This window comes from Sus scrofa, chromosome 18 (assembly GCF_054392235.1).
Source record: "Sus scrofa isolate SSC_HxYL_T2T_F1_AM1 chromosome 18, Sscrofa_HxYL_maternal_Yorkshire_Landrace_v2.0, whole genome shotgun sequence".
Classification (NCBI taxonomy): Eukaryota; Metazoa; Chordata; class Mammalia; order Artiodactyla; family Suidae; genus Sus; species Sus scrofa.
Window position 1 is genome coordinate 64178301 of NC_139400.1, and position 20533 is coordinate 64198833.

General features: G+C 42.6%; 1 protein-coding gene and 1 long non-coding RNA gene across 5 annotated transcripts in view; both read right to left on the reverse strand.

Annotated features, from left to right (window-relative positions):
• Window positions 1-19344, reverse strand: part of POU6F2 (POU class 6 homeobox 2) — a 486199-nt gene extending 466855 nt beyond the window's left edge. The window contains exon 1 of one of the 4 annotated variants that reach the window (XM_013985842.3): window positions 19112-19344. In XM_013985842.3, coding sequence (XP_013841296.1) covers window positions 19112-19216 — 105 coding nt within the window. In that variant the 5' untranslated portion in view covers window positions 19217-19344. Of the gene's footprint in view, window positions 1-12359; window positions 12551-18296; window positions 18435-19111 lie in introns of those variants that run through there. The other 3 variants (XM_085004889.1, XM_021079084.2, XM_085004888.1) reach the window with 3 other exon arrangements.
• LOC146395117 (uncharacterized) lies at window positions 12444-13329 on the reverse strand. Its single transcript, XR_014833329.1, has 3 exons — window positions 13242-13329; window positions 13021-13067; window positions 12444-12515 (listed from the first exon to the last, which is right to left on the reverse strand). It is a non-coding gene; the product is annotated as an uncharacterized LOC146395117 (long non-coding RNA).
• Window positions 19345-20533: the final 1189 nt, after the last annotated feature.

Below are 20533 nucleotides of genomic sequence, written 5' to 3' on the forward strand. Positions count from 1 at the left end.
TAGCCTGGGAACTTCCATCTGCCGAGGGTGCAGCCCTAAAAGGTTTTTTAAGTAGGAGAAAGAAAGAAACACAACATTATAAATTAACTATACTTCAATTTTAAAAGTCTGTAATTATAAACAGTAAAGAAAAAGTTACAGGTGCTGCTTTCGGAAAACAAAGCTATCACACTTCCTCTGTGGTTGCGCAAGGCAGGATGAGGAATGCAGGTATTCCACGTCCTTGCTCTAGGAATATTTCACACAGCCAGACCAACTCTTGAATCGAGCCCCTTTTTCAAAGTGTAGCAATAATACGAAAGTAACCTCTGACAGAACCAGAGCCAATGTAAAAATGGCCTTCAGAAATACTAATGTCATAATGTCAGTAGCGGGAGTTCCTACGGTGGCTCAGTGGTTAGTGAACCCGACCAGGAACCATGACATTGCAGGTTCAATCCCTGGCCTCGGTCAGTGGGTTAAGGATCCCACGTTGCTGTGGCTGTGGTGTAGGCCAGTGGCTACACAGCTGCAATTCAACCCCATTCAACCCCTAGCCTGGGAACCTCCATTTGCAGCAGGTGCTGCCCTAAAAAGCTAAAAAAAAAAGTCTTTTCATGCTCAGCCATTATCCCTGACATGTGCATGTTTTTTCTTTTTAGATATCCTTTTATTTTTTATAGTTTACAGAATTATAATTTGAAACTTGAAACACAGCTTTTGCATGTCACTCATTCAAATAAATGAAACCAATCATTTCATTTTTTACTGATCTAGTCTAAAAATCTTTTTTCTAACTATGCCTATATTCCTTTTTTCTCAATTTGTTTTGCAAAAGAGCAATACTTACGAAAATAAAAATGTGTGTATTTATGTACATATATCTTCATTACTTGTTTAAAACTCAGTGGGAAAACCAAGAAAATGATTAAATGTTTTTTAATTTGCTTATCTGCTTATCCCATCAAAATATAAAAGTTTAATAACTTTACTTATACATTATTTTGAGAAAAACTTACTCAAGAATCACCTAGCATAGGTCCTAAATTCACGCTATTGTTTTCCAGGTACCAAAATGCTCTCTTCATTGGTTGTAATTTTTTATTCATCAACTTTTATCATGTTTAAGTACACAGGTAGCTGCTCATTTAATGTGCCACTCTGTAGCCTTTTGTATTAAAAGTTTAAAACATGATTTGAATAATCCATTTCCCAGACAGAGGAAAGATAAAAATTAGTCACAGTCAATTGATTTGTATTGCTTGAAATGTTGCTAAAGTGAGCAGTAATCTAATCTTTCCGCCCGGAGTAATATTTTGAGGAATATATTTTAGAGGTGACATCGTGTTAGAACAGATTTGTTTTCACCACTAAACAAATAAAAGAATATTTTCATGGCATCCCTGAAGATGATGATATCAGATTTACAAGATGTCCTTTAGCTGGTTTTATTTTGGGGCCACAGCTTGTTTATTTGACACGTAGGTTAACCTCTAGCCAGTGTAAACTTCTGCAACACAGATTCTGTGCCTTCGTTCTCCACTCACTCTTCTCTGTCTTTCAAGGTCTGTTAAATTGGACCTTGTGTCCCTCCTCTGTGCTTTAACAAGGAGCATGGATGCTTATGAAGTCCACTTTCAGCACCTGAACATGTGCTAAAAAAAAAAAAAAAGCGCCCCCTGGATGTGGGGGTGATGGATGCTTCAATTAAATGCAATACGGAAAATGAGCCAGAATCCACAGCTGGGGAAGCCCCGTCCTTGTAGAAGCAACATGAAAATGGAAAATAATCCTTCTGAAGCCTCACTGGCATGTTCTGAAATGAAACTGGTAGCAGAACAACAACAGATCCCAGACAAGAAATTCCGAGAGATGAGTAAACGGAGCCAAGTCTCCACCGGGAAGAGGGTTCTTCCCCAAGATACAGATTAGAAGGGTGACAGCTGTCTTGGGGGAACCTTCCCAAAGCAAATACTGAGGCCCCGCTACACGCCGGACGTACCTCGAGAAAGACCTAGGAGTTTGGGGAGAGAGTAAGACGATGAGGATAAAGAGAGAGGAAAAAGCTGTCTCCTCTCCAGCAGCGCTTTCGACTCTTTATTCCGAGGATGTGTCCGTGTCTCAGAAAGGAAGACAGACGGAGGGAAGGAGAGGAGAGGGGAAGAAGAAAAGGCAAGAAGGAAGGAAAGGTAGAGAGGCAAAAAGAGGAGGGAAAGAAAAGGAAACATTTCCTTTTCTAATTTGAAAATGCAAAATGTCCAGGAGGTACTTCTATTCATAAATTAATTTTACTTTATTCCCCTTGGACTCTCAGTCCGATAACGACTCCAGTAAGAGCCCAATGGCACCCATTTCCTGCAAAAACAGGCCAAATGGAACTGCCCAGACAAAGGGGGCTCTGACGCCCTGGCCCCATGTTCCCAGGTGAACGGTCTTCTCGCCCAAGAGAGGAGACGCCTGTGCCAGAGGCTGACGAGTGACAAGAGTGTGACACCGGGGCCCTCACAGCCGCAGAGACCTTGATTCTTCCCTCCTCCCGCCGCCAGTGGGAGGTGGAAGCCCTACGTGGTGAGCCTCTGCATCGGACCCAAGCGCGCCTTGGACGGCAGAGGCTGTCCCAAGAGCCAGACGAAGGCACCACAGAACCCAGCAAGTCCGCCCGGCTGCTGACCTAAGGCCACCTTTTCCGGTGAGTGCACAAAACCAAAACCAAACTCGAGAACGCCGCAAAGGTCGTCTTTACCGCCTTCGTGAAACCCTAATAGAATTGTTTAAATGGGTGCATGAAGCACCTGGCTATTTTCTATTGTCACAAGATGATAGTTTTTCCTAACCTTAAACAATGGCTGGGGAAGTTCCTGTCACGGCTCCTCGGAAACGAATCCGACTCGTACCCATGAGGATGCGGGTTCGATCCCTGGCCTCGCTCAGTGGGTTAAGGATCCGGCGCTGCCCTGAGCTGTGGTGTAGGTCGCAGACACGGCTGGGATCCCACGTTGCTGTGGCTATGGCTGATTCGACCCCTGGCCTGGGAACTTCCATATGCCGTGGGTGTGGCCCTAAAAAGCAAATAATGATGACAACGACGGGCAGGGGATCAGGGATATACTGTTCCAGTCACTTGCTCATAAATATAATTTGAGACCCTGTGTTAGTGACGGTGAGCTAGCAAATTCAGGTGCAGACTTTAAATAAAACGCCCAGGAGGCAGCATATGATCCCACACCTTCAATGTCTCCTTCAAAGGCTCTCTCTCTTGCTTTTTCTTTTTTTGCCACAACCACGGAATGTGAAGTTTTCTGCAGCGGGGGATCGAACCTGTGCCACAGCTGTAACCAAAGCCACAGCAGGGACAGCTCTGGATCCTTAACATGCTGAACCACCAGGAGACTCCTAACGCTCTATTTCTTTTTTTTTTTTTTTTGGTCTTTTTTGCTATTTCTTGGGCCGCTCCCGCGGCACATGGAGGTTCCCAGGCTAGGGGTCCAATCGGAGCTGTAGCCATCCGCCTACACCAAAGCCACAGCAACGCGGGATCCGAGCCGCGTCTGCGACCTACACCACAGCTCACGGCAACGCCGGATCCTTAACCCACTGAGCAAGGGCAGGGACCGAACCCGCAACCTCATGGTTCCTAGTCGGATTCGCTAACCACTGACCACGACGGGAACTCCTAACGCTCTATTTCTAATAGAGATTTGATTCAACTGGAAAGAATGAAAACCACCAAGAAATATTAGAGAAGGAGAGGTGTGATTAGAGGCAGAGACCTTCAAAGATCTCAGTGCACAGATCCTTCGACTCTACCCTTGTCTGCGTCCTTGAATTCCGGCGTACTCCTCACTCTTGCTCCCTCTCAACAGGCCCGACCCAGTCCCCCCGACTGCTGGGCTCTTGCGGACGAAGTTGTCAAGACTCAGCTCCCCTGTCTGAGCAATGAGGGTCTCCTGCCTCTGATTCCCAGTGGTCGTTGAGAGGAGGGGTGTGGGTGGGGAAGAGGTGGCAACCAGAAGCAGAAGACGTATTAGCCTAAAGGGGATTGCAAGCTCCAGGCAAAAAACAAAACAAACAAGCACACCCGCTGCAACGCCGTCTTTACCAAGTATCGTGCGAGTGTTCTCTTCTCTTCGGAGGTTCCAAAGCAATAATCACTTTGCTGAAGACCATGGCTCATGTCCCCCAAATCATCATGTTGTTTCCTGATAATACCTAAGGGTTCCGACGTAACTGACTTACGGTAAAGGTTAAAGGAGACGTTTCAGGGTAAAAACTCTACTTGGTTCTGCAGGCATAACACAAATGCAAATGAAGGCTGAAAATTTCCAACTACCGGGTGGGGAGAGATTTCTTTGTTTCAGCCCCACCACTGACTTCAGGTTCACAAGTGTTGAAAAGGTCACTTGACAGGAAGAAATTTAACTGAAAATCGGTAACCAGGATAAAAGATACCCTTTCCTTATTGCAATTTCCAAAAAATGGAGTTGAAGTAGGTGAAATACCACAGTATTATTTTAAAGCTTCCCAAAATTTGAGTTAAGAAATACCACCACTGATTTCTCAACACACTACGCCTTCATGGTTAGTATAACTAGGTTCGAAGGGTCAATGCACACTTGGCCGGAATGTAGTTGAGATTTTATGAAGAGTGAGTACAAAAGCAAGTTCACTGGGCCAATGTAGCAGCACGCTTTCAAATCCAGGCAAGGATGTTAATTAGTCAAGAGACAGAGAGACAGAGAAGATAAACTGTTGATCCATTAAAAGACAAAAGATAGAGTATCTGATGCCAAGAGGGTCCAATAGTGAGGACTATCATGAAATAGAAAGTTGTTTTCTATCTTACATTCTCACATAGTATAATCCTATCACGTATGTATATATTACATACTTAGACATATTATAAAACACAAATACATGTTCAAAAAGGTCTCTGACCCTCTCCAGGAACTTGGCTCCTCTGCACACAGAGCCGCGCCTGCTGGCCCCTCTGCGTCTTGTCTGTTGTGTCTGCAGGCACAGCTCCTGGAGCGCTGGGGAATCGAGGCCAGCGTGACTCCTCCTTTAGCCAGGAGCAACTCTTTTTAGGGACGCCTCCCGGACAGCACCAACCCGCTCTTCCTCCCCCTAACTATTCTACGCTTTCGCATTTCAAGAAAGAATCACTTTCCAGACCGCCGTGTAGCACCCGATTGTAACAGGGAGTGATGGCAACACTCCAGTTCTTACCTAGGAAACGAGTCAGGGGTTCTTACCGGGAAAGAGGTGGGGAGAGGAAGGAGGAGGAGGCGGAGGAGGGCAGGGGAGAAGGGGAGAAACAGAGACGTTTCTGCGATCAAGTTAGGCCTTCATCAGAGATGACCCTAAGAAGCGTACTTTCCACAGGCAGTGCTAGGCCATGTTTCTCTCCTGTGAGTTCCGGCTCCACTAAGGATTTACGCTCTGGCTTCCAACATGCTTAGGTCAAAGGCCAGTTTTGCCACTTACGGTCCGTGACAACTTGTGCCACCTCGTCTGTCACCTAATTGGTGAACTGGAGATTATGACAGTAACTACCCCACAGAGCAACTGTGAGGTTTCACTTACACCTGTACCTAGTAAGCGCCCCCTAATTGATAGGTTATTACTAGTGATGCTATTTCTGAAATGACTGAGTATCTAGCTCTAGGTCTTTTCTGGATGAAAAATGTTATCGAACGTTTTCTTGGCTATTCAACAAAACTGACATGATTCCCACTGAAATACACACACACACACACACGAATACCAGACTAAATTTCCTCCATTCTTCTCCTGTGGATTTAGGATTGTGTGTATGCGTGTGGGGGTCGGGGGGAGTACAAGTCAACATTGATTACCCTTCATTATCTCACCTTATTTAAAACGACGTTCACTCCATGTAAGATGTGCTGTGATAGGTTCATTAGAGTCACCTGTAAGGCTTTCTTCACACTGCCGACACTCAGGCCCTACCCAGGGAGAGTGAATCAGAATTTCTGTGCATGGGTCCCATATATCAGCAGTTGCCCCCAGGTGATTCTAAAAGGTAGCCAGGAGTTCCCTGCACTGTCCAGCACTGTCACTGTTGTGGCGCAGGTTTGATCCCTGGCCTGGGAACTTCCACATGCTGCAGTTGCAGCCAAAACCAAAAATGAATTCATTCACTCATTTTAAAAAGGCATGGAGTGGAGCAGCGGGTTGAGGATCTGGCGTTGTCATGGCAGCAGCTCAGGTTGCTGCTGAGGCAACAGGTTCAGTCCCTGACCTAGGAAATTCCATATGCCCTGGGCACAGCCAAAACAACACAAAATAAAAATTAAAGAGTCGATAATAAATAAAATAAAAAGGCAGCCACAGTTAAGAACTGGTGTTGAGGAAAATAATGGAACACTATCTGGGGGCGTTTCCATTGTGGAGGAGACGGTTAAAGATTCAGCTTTGCTACAGCTACGGCCCAAGTCACAGCTGCAGCTCAGATTCAATCCCTGGCCTGGGGAACTTCCCCATGTATGGTGTGGGTGCAGCCAAAAATAAGTAACTAAATAAATGAAAGAAAGGAAGGGGTCTAGGCCTCACTCTGCTCACTGGCGCTATGGCTCCGAATAAGACCAGTGAGCTCTCTGCAGTTTCCACTTCCATGGACTGGGCGGGATGCTTTGTACCTGCTTTCAAGTGAGAGCATCAACATCAGAGAGCTACTCTGCAACGCGGACTCGAAATCCTGCTTTCAGCGTCACACGAGAGAGCCAGCTAGCTTTTTTTTTTTTCCTTCAGGGCCGCACCTGTAGCACATGGAGGTGCCCAGGCTAGGGGTCCAACCGGAGCTGCAGCTACCAGTCCACCCACAGCCACAGGCAAGGTGGGAACCGAGCCGCATCTGAGACCTACACCACAGCTCAGGGCAACACCGGATCCTTAACCTGGTGAGCGAGGCCAGGGATGGAACCCGCATCCTTGTGGATATGAGTCAGGTTCGTTGATCCCTGAGCCACGCTGGGAACTCCGGGAGTCAGCTACTTTTAAACCTATAAAAGAAGCGTGATCGCCTTCTACACAGGAACTTCTCCCAGCATCTTCAGGGAAGAAGAGAGAAGGAGGAAGCACATACCCACCCAACAGGCAGTTTTCTAGAATCAGTTTAGGGAATCCGCACAGTGAAAGATGTCACAGGCAGCCCACACCTCCATCTCTCATACAAATACGATTTCATTATTCCCCACTTCTCTTCTTGGATGTGTGAAATGATGTGGTTAAGACGAATGAAAGACATTCCCTAAAAGAAATGTAAAGCATAACTTCTCACAATCTCTTAAATATTTCAGTGGCGTGCATTTTGTCTACTTCACCAAAACCCTAAATTAGTGGAATACGGGCATGATGTCTGATGAGTTTTGATTCGGCCCTTCCCCTGCCTGCATTATTTAACCTATGAATCATGGCTGAAGGATTGGTCTGACAAGGTGAAATATAGAAAAGAGGAATTTAACTGACATTAATTACCATGAATTTCTTCTGGTCTCCTTTTCACTAATCGAGGTATCCTAACTGAATCATGCATGGGGAGCATATATCTCTGTCAATTACCTTAATAAATGGCATGGAAGTTCACGAAAGAAAACAAGTTATGCATTTTGTTCCTCCTGGAACAGACACAGAGGTTTTAAAGTCATAATGTATCCGAATGAGAACAGTCTATGCTATTACCTCTTCATCTTACTTCTTTATCACTGACTACAATACTGCCATCTTTACGGCTATTTTAACTGGCTTGAGTTTTCAATACATAAATGATAAATATCTGTTCCTGTGGCACCCGTTATCCTTCATTTTTATCATTACATCTCACCTTCTTTTAGGAGTCTCTACTTGGAGTTATTTTGGTAAAGCCAAACCCTATTTGGAAGGAAGGTTCTGGAATTTTTTACATTAAGAGAAATGAAACATCTCTGCTTGTCGGTATCATGACAGAGACTAACTTATATTTGAAAAACTAGGTGTTCATCAAGAGGCACGGTTACTTACTGTTGCGATTATTTTGCAATTTGTACAAATAACGAATCCTTATGTTGTACACCTGAAAGCAATATACTGCTACATGCAATTATACCTCAACTTTTTAAAAAGAGAACTGGTTAAATAAATCAGTGTATATTTGTGGGACTGTAAACTGGTGGAGCTACAATGGAGAACAGTGTGGAGGTTCCTTATAAAACTAAAAATAGAGTTACACTATGATCCAGCAATCCCACTCCTGGGCACATACCCAGAAAAGATGAAAACTCCAATTCAAAATGATACTTCAGTGTTCACAGCAGCACTGTTTACAATAGCCAAGACATAGGAAGCAAGCTAAATGTCCACGGACAGATAAATGGATAAAGAAGATGTGGTACATATATGCAAAGGAATACTACTCAGCCATTAAAAAGAATGGAATAATGCCATTTGCAGCAACATGGAGATCAGCCTACTAAGCAAAGTAAATTAAAGATAAATATATGATATCAATTATATGTGGGATCATTTTTTTTTTAAGGGCCATACATGCAGTATATAGAAGTTCCCAGGCTAGGGGTCAAATCAGAGCTACAGCTGCCAGCCACACACCACAGCCACAGCTGCCAGCCTACACCACAGCCACTGCAAGGCCAGATCTGAACTGTGTCTGCAAGCTACACTGCAGCTCGCAGCAACACCAGATCTTTAACCCACTGAGTGTGGCCAGGGATCAAACCTGCATCCTCATGAGTACTTGCCAGCTTCGTTTCTGCTGAGCCACAGTGGGAACTCCCTGTGGAATCTTTGAAAAGTGATACAAATGAACTTATTTACAAAACAGAAAAAGACATAAACAAAGACAACAAACCTATGGTTACCAAAAGGTTTCCCCTTTTAGGAGGAGATAATTTAGGAATTTGGGATTAACAGACACACACCACACTATATATTAAACAAATACACAACAAGGACCTATGGAGAATACAGGGAACCATATTCAATATCTTGTAATAATACAATGGGAAAGAATTTGAAAAAGAGTATGTGTGTGTGTGTAACTGAATCACTTTGCTGTATATCTGAAACTAATGCAACACTGTAAATCAAATACACTTCACAGAGTGGAAGGGAAGTCAGTGAGTATCCTCAAAAGGGACTCATACAGAAGAGGGTGCAGCAGCAAGGCCCTGCGGTACAGCACACGCGACTGCACTAGTGTTTTGTAATAACCTGTATGAAAACAACATGAAAAAGAAATAATATACAACTATGTGTGTGTGTGTAACTGAATCACTTTGCTGTATACCTGAAACGAATACAACATTGTAAATCAACCGTACTTCAATAAAAAATGAAATAAATAAAGGATGCAGATCTTCTGGTGGTGATATGACTTGTTAAAAATGCATTTTTAGGGGAGTTCCCTTCATGGCTCCGCAGTTAACAAACCCGACTAGGATCCATGAGGATGCCGGTTTGATCCCTGGCCTCACTCAGTGGGTTAAGGATCCTGCGTTGCTGCGGCTGTGGTGTTGGCCAGCAGCTGTCGCTCTGACTGGCCCCGTAGCCTGGGAACTTCCATATGCCAAGGGTGCAGCCCTAAAAAAACCTCTATGTACAGTGAATCTACTTGGGTTGTATGAAGATTTTTCTCTGCTTTTACATGAATAGAATATTTACAGAAGGATCTATAAGAAATTATTTGTGAGGAAGGAAATGAGGGGGCACCTTACCTTTCACTCTACACTTCCCTGTGTTGTTGAAACTCTTTGTCATACGCACCATCACTGCTATAATTTGTTTAATAAAAAATGTTTAAAGACTTGTAGGATTCCGCTCTGTCACTCCCCTCAATCACATGCATTTCAGAATTGCGTTCATGCTCCGGTAGGTTTTACTCCGGGGCTTCCCTCTGCCTGAACTATTGAAATGCTACATGGTGGGTAACGGCAGACAAAGAGGAAACAAGCCACTTGATGTTTCAGCACTTGTAAAAAGTAGCTAAGTCATGGACGTCCACTGCCCGACCAAGCCCGAGCACCTGCTCGGGGTCTGGAAGGCGACAGAACCACGCTAACTTCCCTCTGGCAGCACAGTGATCAACCAAATGCTCAAACCTCGACAATAATCCGGATTTCTAGAAGCTGCAAAGTACCTTTCCATTGCCTCTGAACTGTGTCTGCAAGCTACACTGCAGCTCGCAGCAACACCAGATCTTTAACCCACTGAGTGTGGCCAGGGATCAAACCTGGCCACACAGTCAAGAGAAGGAGTATGGCGAGTGAACACCTACCATGATTTTTTTTCATGTATTAAAGCTGAAAACAGTTACGATATTTTCAGTTATTAGAGGTTTAAATAATCAAGAATTCCTAAAACATTGAAGGGGTGTGGGGGTGTTTTCACTAGACTGCCTCATTTTCATTCTTCCTCTAAATTCCCTAAGTCTCTGGAAATCTAGACATAGGTTTGTTTACCAACGGAAAAAATTTTTCAAAAAAGAAACAACTTCAGTTCCTGAATTACGTATTAACATTTGCCAAGAACAAAGTCTACCTGTCCTGGATTAGAGCAATGTTATTCTTTGGTCCCAAAAAACCTTTTGACTATTACTACAGACACCTTGTATATGAGCAGCGTTAGAAACACACTAAGAAATACACCTAAGAATGCGTAAAAACTCCGTTAGGGAAAGATTTGAGGCCGAGAAAATGAATACAGCAGTGGTCTACTTTTCAGACCTTTGACCCATCTGCTAATATGAGCGGTGAGGAAAATGTCAAATTTGGGGTTCTTCTATCAAGGCCAAATTTCCACACACACACAAAATCTCTTATTTTCCCAAATTCTGACCTGGGGCCCTTTATCCCACAATCATCACTTGTGCCTACCATCCGACCAGCATCTTGTCAAATCTGGCTGCAAGATTAAGTTTCCCAATGCAGAATTCAATATTGTAACCCTAAGGATATAAGATCCAAGCTGGAACATTCTGTTTTGAAAAAAAAAGAAAGAAAGTGGATGGAACTGTTTCCGCCCAGGGACCACGGTTTGCCCTGGCCATCGTGATGGATCATCAGGACTGACACGAAGTGAAATGAGCCTCATGTTCTCAGCGTCCTTCGTGTACACTGAGCAGCATTTTACATTTGTCCCGACTCTCAACCTCTTCTCCAAAAGGTTCAAAGAGCCTTGTTTTCAAGTAGTTTTAAGGCTTACAGAATTAACTAGCTCGGTCTGAATCGAGTCTGGCCAGCCACAGCCTTACATTACAAGCTTGGCTCCATCCTCACCCACACTGGCCTTCAAGGCTGGAAGGACACAACTGAAGACCTAAGAAATATGCACATTTTAAAATATATCTTCCGTATCGATTAGGGTTTCTTGTACCCATACTTCCGTGATGGTGCAATATTTGTCTCTCTCATCAAGTATTTCATTTAGGAGTTCCCGTTGTGGTGCAGTGGAAATGAATCCGACTAGGAACCATGAGGTTGCAGGTTCGATGCCTGGCCTCACTCAGTGAGCTGTGGGGTAGGTAGGTCGAAGACCCAGCTCAGATCTGGCCTTGCTGTGGCTGTGGTATAGGCTGGCAGCTGTAGCTCTGGTTAGACCCCTGGCCTGGGAACCTCCATATGCTGCAGCTGCAGCTCTGAAAAGACAAAAAAAAATTTTTTTAATTTTAAGTATTTCACTTAAAAAAAATCTATGTATAAATTCTGCACTGAAGATGAAGCTTTCTATAAAGATGCCCTTTGTTCTTTTAAAGTTTATCTGAGTTCTTTTTTTTTCTTTTTCTTCTTCTTCTTATTATTTTTTTGGACACACCCAGGCAAGCAGAAGCTCCCTGGCCAGGGAGAAAACCTGCGCCACAACAGCAACCTGAGCCGAAGCAGCAACATCAGATCCTTAACTCACTGGGTCACAAGGAAACGCCTTACCTCAGTTCTTCTGATCAATGCTAAGAACCCCATTTAACAGGTATTGAATCTTTTAAAAAGTAGATCTGTTTCTTTAAGGTTTTAGGTATTAGAGGTTTTCTTCTTCAATTCCTTGCTAATTAATCATGAAAAATCAAAAAAAGCCATAAAATATGCAGAGTTAACACATCATCATCACCACCAAACACCTGTTTTAGTCAGGTTGCTATTTCACAGCACCAAGCACCTACGACGTTCCTGTAAAAAGCTCCCCCTGCAAGTGTCTCTTAATTTTGAAATTTGTGTTCCATGGCTCCAGCACAGTGAAGCTCATTTTTTTTTTCCTTCTGGCATTGTTTTAAATTTCTGTCTGCCCCCTCCCAAACCATTGTTTCACTGCTTATTTGTGTGGTCTACGATCGACGATTGCGAGACAAGGGGAAGGAAGCTTATAAAATTCCTCACCAAAGATACTAACTGCAGGAGCAAGTGCGTTGATGAGTTTTCCGCCAGCATCTTGCTTTGTTTTGCTTCAGGCCTTTTCTCTCTTTCCAGAGTGCCCTTTGCTGCCTGGGCCGCCCGCAAGGATTCACTTTTCACTCCTTACTCATCCAGCTGACTCTGGATTACAGTGGGAAAGAAAAGGAAGCTGACAGAGAAACGACGCTAGAGGAAGAGAGCAAAGCACGCAGAGCACCGTGTTACCGGAACTGTGTCCTTTTCGTTGGAGGTGTCCGCGCGTGTATTTGCATCTTTGACCTTGGGAGGAGCTGGAAATTATGAGTAGCTCTTCCCACTGAAATAAGCCCCGGGGGTGAGGGTGCGGAGCTGGACTAAAAACAGGTAAAATTTAGAGTATTCTGCTGCTCCTCAATTTTGTTTTCTTGTTCTATGGTTGGAAAAACACTCCAAAGGGAATAGGGTTTCAGGTCACCTGGAATCAGTACCAAGTATCGACAGCTCATCTCTCTCTTCAGAAGAAAGAGTTCTTCATATCATGGGGGTTTTAAAGCTGGTGATAAAACAAAAAGCAATTTTCCAAAAAACGGCCACCTTGAAAAATAAAGGGCTTTTAAAATCTAGAGCGTTGCCTTTAATATAAACAATCAGAAATGTTTTCAATTACCTTGCTACTTACATACAATGGTTTTCTGTTCAGGAGAAGTGGGAGCCCTGAAATCACAATAAGATGGCCATTTAAACTGGGTAAAGAAAATAACAGGAGCATAGGGCAACCCAGGAAAGAATTTATCAAATGATAATCAGTCAATTTTCACCATAATTGGCTCACATCGTCTAACTGGGAAGACCAAGAAAATAACAGATAAAAAGGAAAATGAATCTTACTGAAATGGAACGGTAATCTCTCCCAACCCCTTCTACAACTTCTGATTACAATTTTGGACCAGCTCGAAGCATTACGGCTCAACAGAGTAATTGACACGTGATCTCAGAACAAGGCGTCCCTGGGTAATTTTCTTTATTGAACACACATTTCACCTACCAAAAAAAAAAAAGAAGAAGGAAGGATGGAAGAGGGAGAGAGGAATAAAGGCAGGCTTGAAATTATATTCGGAGCAGTTATTAGCTCCCACGTAAAAGTTTGGCTACGAAATACACGTTTATTTAAAAGTTCTGTAATTTGGATTTTCTCCTAGTGTTCAAAATCAGGTCAATATTTATCATTTTGCACATTGTTTCTTCAGGTCTGATCCCTTTATATTTGCAGTTTATTTCAGATTATTTTCTACTCAAACAAGTGTTAGAAAAAATCAACAGCTCATGTATCATAATGCAACTGAAAAGTGAAGTTTTTCAATATTGGCAAACATGTTCTGTTCTAATTTTGGTCAAAACAATAAAGTTGAAAAGATAAAGATGCTTTAAACTGATTCAATGCAGTTTACACAGCAAAGAAATGGAATACCTTCCTCCAATGACCTACAGAGTGAGTACTATAGTACAGATTTTACATGCAAGACATATTATATTCAAATGTTTTCACAAGCATTCATATTTGAAGTATTTCAGCAGCCTCTCTCCATATTCTAGAGATATGAATCCAAAAGCTTTAAGTTTTTAAGCAACAGAATTATATTTGAATAGTATGGAGAATTTCATTCATTGACCTTAGAAATAAAAAAGCAAATTTAGTTTCAAAACCAGATTTCATGTGCTGGTTGTTCGGCATTACTATTAATATTATTGTATAGTATTATTACTGACAAATTTTACCGTAAGGGGAAAAAATAGCTTTACAGTTTAAATACCTGCTCCAGTAACATACGGAACTTCAATTTTAAAATATTTTAAAGATAATAAAAATTGAGTCTATCTGATAGAAAATAAAAAGCTAACATCAACTTTAAGTGGAACATTGAGTGTTTAAGGACAATTAGAAACACATGGTACAAATTCAATATTTTGGTGAGCCCTGTACTTAGAAAAGGCAAACTGGCACCATTTTGCATTCAGAAAGTATAATCCTTAATTCATTTGTATTTTTCTAATATACTATTGACCTATGCTATTCTGGAAAAAAGTGTTCTCAAAGTCCAAACCACAACAATTATGTAGCGTTTGTACATATACTTGTTGAAGCAAATATGTCAGTTTACCAAAAATGGGCATTCACACTACAAAGAAATGACTTCTTGAAAGTACATGAGAGCTAGGCTTGGCATGCATAAGACAGGAGTAGGTTGGCCTCAAGGTTTAATTTTTATATAAGGGGCTTGAAAAACAGTCTCAATGGACCGAGAACAATCTGCAGGTGTGTTATTTACACACAAAGGGTATCCTCTCCCTAAGCCACCTCGACTTCACATCGAGCTTAAGTAGGGTCCAGGTAAGCACACTGTTCTTAGAGCAACATTAAAATGAGTTTATAGGCGTTCCCGTCGTGGCGCAGGGGTTAAGGAATCCGACTAGGAACCATGAGGTTTCGGGTTCGATCCCTGGCCTTGCTCAGTGGGTTAAGGATCCGGCGTTGCTGTGAGCTGTGGTGTAGGTTGCAGACAGGGCTCGGATCTGGCATTGCTGGTGGCTCTGGCGTGGGCCAGCGGCTATAGCTCCAACTGGACCCCTAGCCTGGGAACCTCCATATGCCGCGGGAGCGGCCCAAGAAACAGCAAAAAGAAAATAAAAATAAAAAATAAAACAAGTTTATAAACAAGGGAGGTTATAAACAAACCCACACAGCAGGTTATTTTTTTTGGAACAAGGGAGGTTATAAACAAACCCACAGAGCAGGTTGTTTTGAGGCTAGAACAATGAAATATTTGTGTGTTCCAGAACCTTCATATGGGCTAGGCATCCAGGTAGTGCCCTTGCTTTCTGGGCCATTAGCTCACTCGCTGAGCGTGGTCTCAGACAATTGTCTGCACTTTCTAATGTGCCACTTTCAAACCCTTTAAAGCGTTCGAATCTGTCTTTTAAAAGAACGACCCATTTTCCTGGTAAGGAAAATGGCAAAAGCTTTTGACTGCACTTCCCACGTGACTATACACGGTTTCTCCACTCCTCTCGAGTCCTTCGGCCATGCCCATGGGGAGTGCACCCCAAAACACTTTCACCCAGCTGTTTCTCTCCCATTCCTAGGAAATTCTTAGAGGCCTGATAAATATTTTTATCTAATTTTCCTCCTCTGTGGTTTTAATAAAAACAGCTCTTTAATAGCCTCTGTTGTGTATTATTTGCCGAAGTCGGTCCGTAGAGACACACGGCCAGCCTGGACCCTCAGGCCTGCACCTCGAGATGGCAGGCTGGCCAAGGGTTCTCTGGGGACACCAGCGCCAGAAGGAGGATTGGAAACAGTGACCCGTCTGCATGACATGAGAAAAACAAAAACAAAAAACAGGAGGGGCCGTAACACTGACAGCTAATCACTCACGAGCCACAGGCTCGGTCTGCAGACAAGGAAAGATGCAGTAAACATGTAATGACAGGTGAAAACAGGGGTCTGCATTTTAAACTGATATTCCAGCCCACGGTTCGGAACCTGCTTAACTGTGTAGTTTGAACTGATGATGTGAAAAGCATCAGAAGGTAAAATCCATCCTACGGTTCGAAGGCTGAGGAAGCTTGCTACAGGTAACTATCAAAAATCTGGTTTGAGTTCCAGAAACTGTGTGGATGAACCAAGTTTCCTGATCTTGAGATACCGGGCGGGGGAGTGTTCTTACGTCCGGGAGGCGGGTGGCTCGCCTGGGGGAGGGAGGGGACCGCCGGGGAAAGGCACACACGAGCTCTGTCTGCTCCGGGAAGCCACCGCACTTTTCTGAGCTGGATCATGGCCCCTCTCCCCGTCCGCTGGAAGCAACCAGAACTGTGATCCAAGAGGAGAATGAGAACACCTGAAGGTCGCCTTTCACGGGACTCTTTCGGGATATTCCGGATGGAAGAGAGCCTCGAGCCGGGGATCTGCTCCTCCCTCACAGCCACGGAGCAAGAGAACTCAGACCGGCGTGGGGGGGACAAAAGCAACTACTACTCCAATACGTAATTGAGAAACACTGCACACAAACATGTGGCTCATCCATTGGGACTGAGTCACACCTGCCGAGTAGGTACAAGATGATATTGAAAGCAAAAGCTGAAAATAAACCATCTCTTTCCAGCTATGAGTGACTGAAAAGCGAGAAAAATTATTTTTATATTCCTGTCCTTATTGTTAGGAGGAGTCATTTGAGTCAATATTCCTATCTTTGCTATAACAATTAAAAGGAAATCATTTCAAATCTGGATGTCGTCTTTCTTTTGATATCCATAAATATGGGTTCAGTTAGGTTTTCTGACCTCATGGTAAGCCTACGGGAGGGCCAGCATGCTATTTTTCTTTTAAATATTAGTGTTTCAGTTTCCAAAAAATAAGCCTTTCAGTTTTTGTACATTTTTAGTACAGAAAATTTTACAACCTTCAGCATAACTGCTTTCATAATTTACTAGTTTGACATATGTATCTGGGTTTTTTTTTTTAACAGACAATTTATAAGAAATGAAATCTTCCGAAAAACAATGGCTAGTTTGATGCAATTATTTTAGTAAGTATCATAGCAACCAACATATATCATTCCTGGACACGCCGAGCCTTTAAAAATCACTTAAAGTACACACAAAATACAGAGTGATGGGGCAATAACAACCCGCTTTAAATCCTGACACATCAGAAGTTTAAGCCTGGTGCCTGTAAAATGCCTGCCAGTTCCTGTTTTTAGTATCTGTGCTTGAACCTTTTAACAGTATACACATCAGCAGTTATTTCCCATAAACAATACTGAATAACAAATTAGAAGTATCTCTCCTGCTTTTTTTAACCAAGCTTGCTTTTCCCAACTAAGGAAACAACATGCCAAAGGAATCTGTATTTCTTATTCGGTACTGAAACACTGAATTTGCACAGTAGTAAAGGCCATTCTATGATCCACGGAGGACAGAACATGCTTGCCAACTAAGAAAAGTTTCATTAAGCAGGACAAGATAGTTACCAAGAGCTCAAGTTTTATTTATACATGAAACGGTCACCTGTTTTAACAGGTATGTATTTAATTCCGTACGGTCCAACGATTTCAGCTGTATTTCACACACTTACTTGGTCATCCGAGAACAACTTACACTGGTTATTAACAGTGTCTAAAATCCGTCTTTACAGATTTTTTTCCTGACGGATATATGCCCAGAGACTTCACTTTATATATGCCTGTATAACAAAAAGCCACTTGAAAGTTTTAAAAAATATTGTTCAGTTGAAGCAGCTATCTACTGCTTTTAAAATAGTGTGAGCCTGTAAAAATATGGTATTACATATCTGACACTTTCCACGGAAAAATACATTACGAAGCATGCCGGCATTAATCAACCATGTGTTTCCAGAACCCTAAGGTGCTCTGCTATAATTTTGTTGAAAACCGAGTAAGGTGGTAGATTTTTCCTCCATGCTATTAACACAGAGCAAACAAATTTGAGGTCATCACCTGGCGGGCTTGTCTTGATTGGCAAGTGTGCAAAAAAAAGAGGAAAAAAAAACTTTCAGGAGTTCATCAATATTCGTTACCATATTCCGATTTATGAGTTAACCGTTCCTAAGTAAGCAGAGGTAACTCAGAAACATTTTGGTCAAAAACACCTTCCAAAAAACAAACAAACAAAATGCAGAAGGAAAGCACATACACTCCCTTTTTTCCTCACCCCACCCCCACCACCGTCAGGGAAAAAATCACCCTTCCTCGGCAGCAGGGCAAGCTCATTCCTCTCACCCCTTCGGTTATTGGAAGGCAAATGAAAAGACAACGACCCTTTCCCTCTTCTGATTTAGCGCTCGACGCAAACCTTTACCCACAAGCAGAAACTACCGATTTCCCGCGAGGCACCAGAACCAGAACAGAAAGAGCGAGACTCACTGACCCATTTGGAAGACAAAGACGACAGGACGGGAAAGCTCTAAAAATCAGCTCCTGAGGCCTCTGAGAGAGATTCTTCTGGCATTTCATCACAGCAGCCCCAGACCAGGTCCCCTCCCGGATCCGGGAGGAGGCACTAAATAGAGCTGTTTATTAAAGCCGCCGCGGCGCGGGCTGCATTAGGAGGCGCGAGCGGAGCACCTGGACCTTCCAGAGCGTGGCGTGTTTAATTTGCAGCCTGCCCTCTGCAGCGGCCAAGACCACGGCTCCATCCATCTACCAGGCAATCACACATTATCTGGGTTAGAAGTGAAAGCACGTGCATTTACACATGTATCTTTTCCATAGAGAAAGGGAGAGCGAGCGAGACAGACAGACAGAACGCAATCCAGACCCAAATAATAATCAGAAAATTGTTAACCACTACCTAGAAAACAGAACACTTGAACCTCTTCTCATACTTTCTTTCAGAGATCACAATCTCAACCGAATATAAATTCTAAACAACATATATTTTTAAACATTCAGGCCAAATGATAAATTCAATTTCTTCTTTGGCTTTTTTTCTTTCTTTCTTTTTTTTTTTTTTTTTTGTGGTTGTATTTAGTTGGGGGTTTTAAGCATCGCATTGAAGTTTTAAGCTGAGGCTGCCTAGCTAGATTTTAATGGGTGTCTTTTCCCTTTTGCACTTTCAGCGGCTATACTGGCAGGTAGCTGAAGATACAGATAGAAAGATGGTACTGTAAATATGAATTATGTGAATCATATGGTGAGACCCTTGTGGAAAAAAGGGGAGTTGAGAAATGGCTGACTCCATACCTGACCAATTACAGCTTGCATGGTCCCCGTGTCCTGCTGGGCTGAGAGATCGCAATCCATCATATGTTGTCTTTGAAAAGGAGAATGGGGGTTTCTGGCATGCATCTGTCAATCAACTCCTGCACTCACAACCATCACCAAAAGCAAGGGGGAAAAAAGTCAAGCTGCTCCACCAAATAGGATGAAACTGTCATGTGACCTCCGGCAGACACGCGCACACACATTCACTACCTCCATGGAGCGTAAGAATTTTCTGTAGATATGAAATGACATTGACAAATATCCAATACCAAGTAAATAAAGTGAAACAAACAGCTACTCACCAAAGACAGAACATTGGCTGTAATCTTCCGCTAAAGGTTTAACAAACCTAAGAGGATTTTTTAATGCTCTAGGAATCTATGTTTAAAACAAAAACAGAACCAAAATTAACTACTTCATGTGCTAATTGAGACTTTGATTTCTATGCCACCACATACGTTTTTTGGATGACGGGTCCGTGACCCTCTCTCAGCCTCTGTTCCCAATGATTTTATCTTCAGATTCTTTAAATGACCTTGTGATAATATCTCTGTAGTTTTACATAACACCGCCTTTATGGGAAAGCCTGAGATGTGAACCCTCAAATAACACGGACACCCTAATGTTTGTTGATTGGAAACAGATATGCATAATCATGTGTGCAAACTGTGGTGACCATGCAAACATAAAATATTCAAAGTGTGTAAACAGTAGCCACCAAACTTTTCATCTTTTAAAAGGTTGGGAACCGATTTACTGGCAGCTCCTCTGTGATGGCAGATATTTCAACTTTTTTGCGTTTAATTTAAGCTATTTGATCCCACACACCCTGCGATAGATTGTGGATGTATATGGGTCGGAATTGTAAGAATGTCATGAATATAACCGAGATGCTTTTTAACCCTTTCAGCATTAAGATCAGAACCTGATTATTCAAGACACCCTGGCAGATACTGCAAAGTTACTCTTGGAAAATCCAAATCCATAAAAGTAGCCATTGATTTGGCGGCTTTGTAGAGTTATTGACATTTGCAAGAGTCCACTTTTTAAACTTAAGTTCATTGGTTCATGTAGTCTAACTTTTTCAAAAAAAAAATTTATAGGAAAACTTTGTGTTATTAAAATGGGTTTTTGCCCCCAAGGTTCAAAAGTAAGGTTAAACTTGAGAAGTAAAGGAGTTATAAGAAATGTTTAATACAGAATATATATTATTACATGTATTATAGCATTGTACTGTATCATCATTTGAAAATTAAATAAAAGGAACTTCAAGTAAGCAAAGAAACAAATTTCCATGTTTAAAGAAAGCTTTAGGAGGGAAGCACGAGGATTGAAATCTCATTTGCCTCTCACTGAGTTGCTCCACAATATAAAGATTACACACACACACACACACACACA